Raw genomic sequence first — 9,815 nt, 5'->3', positions numbered from 1 at the left:
GCTTTATTGAAAGGAACAGTTAATGTTGAATTGTTTGATCAATCTTACATGCCCATATCTGGTTATCTGAATAACCAATTTAAAGATAACAACAGGTAGGGGGCTGGGGATTTAGCTCAGTGGCAAAGTGCCTGCCTGGCAAGCGCAAGGTCATGAGTTCGGCTCCCGGTACCAGAGAAAAACCAAAAAAAAAAAAAGATAACAACAGGTAATACAACAACCATTGTTAATTTCCTATCACCTTGTTTTGAACTTTTGTATTGTTTTTATTGTTTTTGTGTTGTTGTGTTTGTCTTTGTTTTCATTACTGTGTTTTTGTTCTTTTTAAAATAAAATTTTAAAAATAAAAAAAAAAACTTACTACAAAGCTAAAGTAATCAGTGCAGCAGTGGAATAAAGCCAGACATACAGACCAACTGAACAGAATTCAGAGCCCTGAAATAAGCCCTCACATATACACTCAAGTGATTTTTGGGTGCTAAGACCATTCAATGGAGAAAGGACAGTGTTTTCCACAAAAGTTGCTCGACAAACTCATACGTATCTGAAAAAGACTAAAATTGGATGCTTATCTAACAGACTGTTTTTCAAAAAACTCAAATTGGATTAAAAAAAAAAAAACCCACTAACTATAAAAAGCAAAATCATAAAACTCTTAGAAGTAGACATAGGGCAAAAGCTTTATGACAACTGGACTTGGCAATGATTTTTTTGGATATGACAACAACAAAGGCACAGGCAATAAAAACAGATAAATTGGATTTCATGAAAATTTTTAAAATTTTGTGCATCAAAAGACACTATCAGCTGGGTGTGGTGGCGCACACCTGTAATCCAAGCACTCAGGAGGTTGAGCCTGAAGGATCCCTGAGAGTTTGAGGCCAGCCTGAACTGCGTAGCAAGACCCTGTCTCAAAAACAAACAAAAACAAGAACAAAAAAGACACTATCAGAACCAGACATGGTGGTGCACATTTGTAATTCCTGCTACTAGAGAAGCTAAGGCAGGGAATCTCAACTTTGAGGCCAGTCTGCCAACTTAACAAGAACCTGTCTCATAAAAATAAAATAAATAGTAAGACTTAGGGATACCCTGGCCTTCCTTCCAGCCGTCACACCTCAGTGAAAGGAGTCACTGATGAGGAGGTAATCCACTATTTTTCACAACCCTTAGGCTGTAACTACTTGTTAGATCTTTCTTGCGTATCTCTGTCTTCCTGAGAAACCACTTTGAAGATACCACCATGTATTACAGCAGCCATTGATATTTTCCAACTAATCTGTCCATAACTCTGTAGTTTGTATTGTTCCTCTGCTATTTTGTAAATGGTTGTATGTTTATTACTATGTGTTTCCTACAACAACCATTGAGAATAGTCAATGATTATTCAATAGGTCACTCATGTACAGCTCTATTTATTTTCTTTAGAAGCCACTTTGAAGATACCAAAGTATAGTACAACAACCACTGATAATCTCCTACCACTTTTGTCTGTAACTCACTATTATTTGTCTGTTTTCCTCAGAAACTATGTTGTAGATAACAATATGTAAAACAACAACCATTGATAATTTCCTACAACTTTGTCTGTAATTCGGTAAGCCCCCTATTACTATGTTATCCTTCTTTCACTCTTTAATAAAAAAAAAAAAAAAAAAAAAGAAGACTTAGGGATGTAGCCCAGCGGTTGAATGCTGCTGGGCACCCTCAGAACACTAAAAGGACAACCCACAGAATGGCAGAAAATATTTGCAATCATATTTCTGATAAGGAATTAACATCCAGTATATAAAAAGAACTCCTAAAACTTAGTTTTAAAAAGTACCATATTCAAAAATGGGCAAAAGTTTTGAATACATATTTTTCCAGAGATGTACAAATGGCCAATAAGCACATGAAAAAGTGTTCACATTACTAATCACTTGCAACATATAAATCACAACTGCAGCTGTTGGCACACGCCTGTGATCCCAGCATTTGGGAAGCTAAGGCAGGAAGATTGCCATGAGTTCTAGGCCAGCCTGAACTATATAACGAAACCCTGTCTTAAAAAAAAAAAAACCTGTAATAAGATATCACACCAGACTCACTAGAATGGATAAACATTAAGAAAACAGAAAACAAGCGGTGTCATAAGAAATATGGAGAAATTGGAACCTTTGTGAACAGTTGGTAGAGATGAATGTAAAATGATGTGGCTATATAGAAAATAACATGGTGGTGCCTCAAAAATTCAGAAATAGAATTACCACATAATCCAGCAACTCCACTTCTGGGTATACAGTCAAAGGAATTGAAAACAAAGTCTTTACACAACCATGTTCATAATAGCATTCTTCATAATAGCTACAAAATGGAAACATTCAAGTATCCACTGATGGATGAATGAATAAACAATGGACTATAAAGCAGCCCTAGCAAAGAAGTTCACTCTGACATGTACCATAACGTAATGAAGCTGGAGGACATTATACTAAATGAAATAAAGTATCACAAAAAACAGACACTGTAGGTTTCCACTCATATGAGGTACTTACAGTAGTGAGAATTAGAGAAAAACAGAATGGTGGTTTTCCAGGGCTAGCGGAAGGCAGGAATGAGAAATTAGTGTGCAATGGGTAAGAGATTCAGTTTCATAAAATAACTTAAGTTCTGGAGATGGAAGGCGGTGATGACTTCATGTTATAAATGTATTTAATACCACTGAACTATTCATTTAAAGTAGTTGGTATGATGCTGAGGGTATAGCTCCATGGTAGAGCACTGCACTGCATGTGAGACCCTCTGTGAGGCACTGAGTTCAATTCCCAACACAAAAGGAGGAGCGCCTTACATGGCAACATTATGTTACATGTATTTTACAGTTATTTAAAAAATGTAATAGGGATTGATTACCTACAAGGAGTCAGGAGGAACGTTTTTAGAAAGAATTGAGAGATTGCAGTGTGGCAGATGGCATTCCACAGGAATAACATTTCTTTTACTCTTAGAACCACGGTAATGTTTCATATATCCACTATCAATAACTGCTCCTATGATTACATTCAAAATCATACTATGAAAAGTTTAAATTCCTTCAAGTCTTCTGATAGAATTGAGAATTCTACCCCAAACTATGGCATCCAGGCATTTAAGGGAACAGCAGAAGCAAGAAGGTCTGTCTCTGACCTCTCCCACTCTTTTCTGAAGCAAGACCCTCTTTCCAGGCAGGTTCTCGCTTTACCTGGAGGAAGGCATAGAGATACCCACCAAAAAACCCTAAAACAACAACAACAGCAATACCCTCTGAACTCTGAACAAGCCAGTGTGGTGGTGCATGCCTCTAATTCCAACACTCAGGAGGCTGAGGCAGGAGGATTGCTGCAAGTTTGAGGCCAGCCTGGGCTATAAGGTGAGTTCAAGGCCAGCCTGAACTGCACAGTGAAATCCTGTCTCAGAAAGACAAACAAACACAAAAATAAAAACAAAAAACCTCTAAACAAAGAGGCTTTGGTAAGTTCTCTCCCAGTCATTATCATTAGATCATACCTCCTTTGTCCAATCACAACTGTGTGTCAACTCTTCATCACCTCTAGATATAAAAACATGCAGATTTCCTTGGGTTTTCTTTGCGGGGGGTTCATTTCTGAAAACCCACAAAATATACTGAATAAGTCTTTTTGTGACTTTGTCTTTTGTTATAGGGGTCACAGCCATGAACCTTGCAATGAGTTTGGATACACATTACTTTTCCTTTCCTAAAGGATACAAGTAGGGGCTGGGGATTTAGCTCAGCGGCAAAAGCGCCTGCCTGGCAAGTGCAAGGTCGTGAGTTCGGTTCCCGGTACCGAAGAAAAACAAAAAACAAACAAACAAACAAAAAAAACAAAAACTAAAGGATACAAGTAATAACAATGGAACTAATTATTCACAAAGATTTATCTGAAGTAGAACGTCAAAACCATAATTCTATCTCAATAGAAGGGGGAAAATGTTTAGAAATGTGCATTTCAAAGACAGCCACCTGCCCTACTCAGCCATTCAGCACTTTAAATATGGTTAGTTCAGCTTAGGTGGCACCATTATGTGTAAAAAGCTAAGAAAATTTCAAAGACATAGTAGGAAAAAAAAGATAAAAGCTTCATTAGTAATTCCATATAGGGTACATTATACTGAAATGGTGATGTCAATTTTACTTATATATGAGATCAGACTATCTCCTTCCCCATGTGTCTGTCTCCATTTGATTATTTTACACTGGTTATTGTGATATCTGGGAAACACAGGAGAAAGACAATAGATGTTACCCTTTGGTGAGAGAAATTTATTTTTATAAAGGAAATCTCCATTTGTAAGGCTATCTCCCTCTCCACACCAATAACAAAAGATGGATTAAACTGCTGCAGACTCAATGGTGAAAATGATGTGGACTTAAATCTCCCTAATGAACCTGACTATTTGCCATGCTTTCCAAGCCATTCTCCCTATAAGCAAGCATCCTTTCACATTTATTTGTTTTAGCAAATGATGTTATTTAAGCCTGAATTCTACGCTACCTCTGAAATTTGCTTAATTTTCCCTGGGTATTTCCCATAAATATGTGAGGTATATACGTTTTTTAAAACTTCTGTTTGAGGGCTGGGGATTTAGCTCAGCGGCACAGCACCTGCCTGGCAAGCGCAAGGTTGCGAGTTCGATCCCTGGTACTGGAAAAAAAAAAAAAAAAAAACAACAACAAAAAACCTTGTGTTTGATTCTCTCATGTCAAAAATCTGTCTTCTTCAATTTCTCACACTAGTGAGACAGAAATTGAACAAGAAAATATGATCCAAAATGTACAATAGATATTGTGAACTGGGAAAAAACTGTGCAAAAGAGAAGACAAACTGTGATGGGGAAGGGGAAGGGAAGAAAGAGAAAAAGAAAAAAATATATATGTATACACAAGATAGTTAAGATAGTTTTACAACTAGCTTCTCTTAGATTCGTGAAAAGAACGTTTTGTGCTAATATTGTTTAGACAAGACATGCCATGCCTAGATCTTGTACTCTGATTAACTACTATGAAGACAATAATATACAATGTATCAACTACTGGAACTGTTCCACAGGTTATAGTACCTGTTTCAAAACTCAAGTTTTATTGACTATCTTTTATCTCTTTAAAAAAAATTCTGTCTTCTGTTACAAGGAATCCCAGACTACGTAAAGACCTCAGAAGGAGAAACTGTTTTTCCTTCTCCTACACATTTTCCTATTACTACTTTTTAAATGTAGTTACCTGAAAATTTTAAATTATAACTTTGGTTCATATTACATTTCTATTGAAAAGTGAAGATCTGTGGTCAGCTACACAAACCTACATACCATGTCAAAACACCTTTGTTTGACAAAACTTTTTCATTTTGTGAAAAGATCTTACAAAATTGCCCAGACTGGACTCATGATCTTCGTGCCTCCACCTCCAAAGTAGCTGGAACTACAGGTACCAGGCTCAGCAGGCAGAACTGAGCAGCAGGAACACAGCCTTTCGGGAACGGCCAGAAAAGGTAAATTCCAAGAGAATTAAAGGAGAAGCAAAATAATTCTCCCACTAGATCTTTAATTTTCCCTCCCTGCTGGATCACTTCTTTTTACTATTATATAAACATTACCTTCTACCCTAAAAAATTCTTACTTCACTGCATATCCCCTTACTGCTACTGTACCATTCTTCCACTTTTGTTACTAGGTGGTCTCTCCTAACATTTCATTTTCTTTAACCTGCTCTGATTAGATTTTCAGACTAATTAATTTACTGAAACTACTTGGTATATAATCACAGTAATTTTCACACTGCCAGTCATGCTAGTCAACTTTCTGTACTGATCTTACTTGTCCTTTAAGCAACTTCAGCACCCCCAAAATACACTCAAGCGCAGCATAACAACATGAGGTCAAGGACTGACTGTACATCTGAAGGTGGTTCCGTAAGATTACATCATCCAGTGACGCCAATGAAATCACCAAATGATCCATTTCTTGTTTCTTCTGAATAAGAAATGCATGACTGTACTGCTATACTTGCTTGCTATGAGACTACATATGGGACTACATTCTCTTGATTTTACTCTTACTTTTCTGGCTTTCTTTGCTGAGTACCCTACAGATATTAGACTACCCCAAGACTGGCCAACAAATTACAGTTTTCCCTTTCTGCCCTCTCACCTTAGAACAATCTCTACAAATTTTGTAGTCTTAAATGTCATTTGTGCGCTAATTCTCTCTAAAAGATTATTTCCAGCTTCTGCTTTCCACAGAAATCTAAACAGATATATTTGACTCCATGCTTGACAAGCACTTCAAATTAAGCTTAGCCCAAAACCTGATTCTTGATATATATGAACTTATACTTCCTCCTAAATCATAACATACTCTAGTAACACTGAAAATTAGGAGTGAGTTACCCTTGATTTCCTCCTTCCTAAACTCTCAGGCAGAGTCTATCAGGTAATGCTTTGGGTTCTCCTTCCAAACTGCATGTCAATCCATAAACTACTCTGTGTCACCACCATTCATAATCAAGACTATCCCACAATCCTATCAAGCTTAGATTCCTTCACAGCTTCCTAGGTGGTCTCCTTGGTTTCATTCTTTATACTAGCCAGAGTAATCTTTGAAAAATACAAATCAGCAGCCAGGCATGGTGGTACATACCCATAATACCAACACTGTGGGGAGTTGAGGCAGGTGAATCACAAGTTTAAGTCCAGCTTGGACAACTCAGCAACTTAAAAAGACCCTGTCTCAAATTTTTAAAAAAGGCCTGGGGATGCAGCTCAGTGCAAAGGCCCTGGGTTCAGTCCCTAGAAGTGCAGGGGGGGAAAAAAATAGATGAGCACAGTGGCATACATACATAATCCCAGCTACTTAGGAGTCTGAAGAAAGAGGATGCCAAGTTCAAGGCCAGCCTGGACAAGTTAGTGAGACCCTGCCTCAAAATAAAAGGGTTAGGGATGTTGCTTACTATGAGGCACTAGATTCAATTTCTAACCCTACCTACCTACACACACACACACACACCAGGCATGTCCAGAACAGGAAGGTCTATAGAATCAGGAAATAGATTAATAACTGCATAAGGGAGGCAGGAGGGGAGACAGTAGGAAATGAGTACTGAGTGCTAATGAATACTAGATTTCTTTGAGGTGATGAAAATGCTCTAAAATTGACAAGTGATGGCTACACACCTCTGTGAATCTACTAAAAGCCACTAAGTTGCGTACCTTAAATAGGTGAATTATATCACAATGAAGTTGTTATAATGTATATATTCAATCACATCACTCTCCTAATAAGCATTAAGATTAAAAACCAAATTGGACCTACAACTCATAAAAGGTAGGTCAGAATTTGCAGCCTGAACCTAACTAGGTCAACTGTCTGCTAAGCAAAACAGAAAAAGCAACACCCTTCTTAGGATTTAAATACCTCTAGTGCCAAAATACGATATTCTAGAATTCTTTGCCCACAGACTGGTTCTAAAAAATAAAAAGAAGAACATTTTTCAGATAGAAGGACGACTGCACAGGAGAGAAACCTGGAAGAGCAATAAATTGATTTTCATCGTTTCTGAGAACCCTGCTATTGCGCATTCCCTAGAGAAGACAAAAAATTTTATCCTCCACCCTTCATGAGTTATTGGGTGCAACAAAAGAAAAACAAAAATTTAATAGCAGGTACACCTCTGTAAACATTGGTGATAACCCAGACATGAGCAAATCTCTAGAAGAATTTTTAAAGAATGGTCTTAGATTTCAGAAAATACCAGTTCTGAAACAAAGAAAGAAGGGTGTATAGGGACACTAAATTAATAACAGGTGGCCAGGGCCAAAGGTATAGCTTAGAGGCAGAGCACAGACTTAACATGTACAAGGACCTGAGTTCAATTCCCAACATACACACACACACACACACACACACACACACACACACACACACGATCAGGAAAAGCACAAGGGTAAGGATTTTAATGCAAATTAAGTAGGTGCTTTCTCCACTGATAAAAGTCTATATAAAAATTTAGTCATCCCTCTCTATAGAGGTACAGAGAGAAAAACCCCTATAAATGGATATTCTCTTCATAAATTGGAATTTCTTATAAATGTTCACTTTGCAGAGCATCTCCTATGTCCGTAGTTTCTCAGAATAATCAGTTCAAAATAATCCTTGTGCCAAAGGAGCATTATTTTGGGGTGACATGTCCTAAACTCCATCATCCATCTCTATGTAATATGTCTTTTTTCCTGTGTGCCTACTGTCATATGCTTGTCTGGTAGCGAGTGGCTACAGTGGGTTCTTTGCTGTCCTGAGACAGCCTTGATTTCCTACAGGGACACTGCGTCACTGGTTCTGGTGACTGAGGTTTTTTCAGTGGCCCTGCCTCTCCTTGGGATGTAGATTTTGATGCTCAGCTTCTAACATTTTCCTGTCTCTCCCCAAGGATGGAGAGTTTTTCTTCTCAGTCTTTCAACCTCAAGACTTCATTTTCCACTGAGGTGTCAAGGTTTGCTCTCCTTCCCCAATGGCTTGAGGTTTTTTTATTATTTAGTGGAAAGGATCTGAAAAGAGCTTATTGTTTTCCCCAATGTGGTTTATGCTTCCCTCCTCTAGGGTCTACCCCTGAGCACAGCTTTGTCTCCTGATATTTTCTCAATCTTTAAAAAAAAATTGTTAGCTGGGTGTGGTGGCGCACCCCTGTAATCCCAGCACTTGGGAGGCTGAGGCAGGAGGATCCTTGCAAGTTCGAGACCAGCCTGGGCTACAAAGTGAGCTGAAGGCCAGCCTGAACTACATAGTGAGACCCTGTCTCAAAAAGACAATAAATAAATAAATTAATAAATAAATACTGTCTTAAAAAACTATTTATATTTACGGTATAAAACACGATGTATTGGTATACTTAAGCATAATGAAATCTTACTGGAGAGTTCCTGACTGAGGTCCACTGAGGAGACCCTGTGACTAGGTATGAACTCTCCCTGTGTCTAAGGTTTCTAGACATTCCATTTTCTAAATTCACCTCAAACTTTGCCTTTAGCAATTTTTGAAAAATTTGTCTGAATTTTAGGTATTTACCATAGGAAAAAAAAAAAAAAAAGAAACATGCACAGGAAAACTTAGAAATAAATTATCACAGCAGCTAGTCACATAAAATAGTGTTCAACTGTCATATGTGGTAACACACATCATTATTTCAGAAAGCTGAGGCAGGAGGATCTCAAGTTTGAGCCTAGCTTGGGCAATTTAATCATTTAGCAAGACTCTGACTCTAAAAATAAAAAGGGCTGGGGATGCAGCTCAATGTGAAGACCCTGGGTTCAATCCCCGGTACCACAAACAAAACAACACAATATTCAATATCATTTGTCAGCAGCAAAATATAAACTAAAACTGTCAGAAGACACCATTATATAAATGCCCAAAAGAAAAATTACTGACAATACTAAATGCAGTGAGGATGCAAGACAAGTAAACTCCCATATGTTGTTGCTAGGAATGCAAAATAACACAGCCACTGAGCAAAAGTTTGGCAATTTCTCATAAAGCTTACCATGTTCTTGCCTTAAGCTTCAGTAATCTAGCTTTGAGTATATACTCTTGAGAAATGAAAGCTTATGTTCAGAAAACCTGTACATAAGCTAGGGATGATGGTGCACACCTGTAATCCCAGCACTTGGGAGGCTAAGGCAGGAAGAGCATCACAAATTCAAGGCCAGTCTGGGTTACACAGTGAGTTCAAGACCAGCCTGAACTACACAGTGAGACCCTGTCTCAGAAAGAAGAAAGATTGAGCC

General features: G+C 37.9%; 1 protein-coding gene across 5 annotated transcripts in view; it reads right to left on the bottom strand.

Annotated features, from left to right (window-relative positions):
- The window catches only part of Micu1 (mitochondrial calcium uptake 1), a 229,820-nt gene that overhangs the window by 200,202 nt on the left and 19,803 nt on the right, over window positions 1-9,815 (bottom strand). For 4 of the 5 annotated variants that reach the window (XM_005390006.2, XM_005390008.2, XM_013516918.1 and 1 more), the window contains exon 2: window positions 4,180-4,252. The exons of the other annotated variant lie outside the window; for it this stretch is intronic. In XM_005390006.2, the coding sequence (XP_005390063.1) occupies window positions 4,180-4,181 (2 nt within the window). In that variant the 5' untranslated portion in view covers window positions 4,182-4,252. The remainder of the gene's footprint in view (window positions 1-4,179; window positions 4,253-9,815) is intronic. 5 annotated transcript variants of the gene reach the window in all.

Source organism: Chinchilla lanigera, unplaced genomic scaffold (assembly GCF_000276665.1).
Source record: "Chinchilla lanigera isolate Chin_1 unplaced genomic scaffold, ChiLan1.0 scaffold00036, whole genome shotgun sequence".
NCBI classification, from domain to species: Eukaryota; Metazoa; Chordata; class Mammalia; order Rodentia; family Chinchillidae; genus Chinchilla; species Chinchilla lanigera.
The sequence above is the reverse complement of the archived record's forward strand: the minus strand, read 5'-3'. Positions and strand labels throughout refer to the sequence as shown.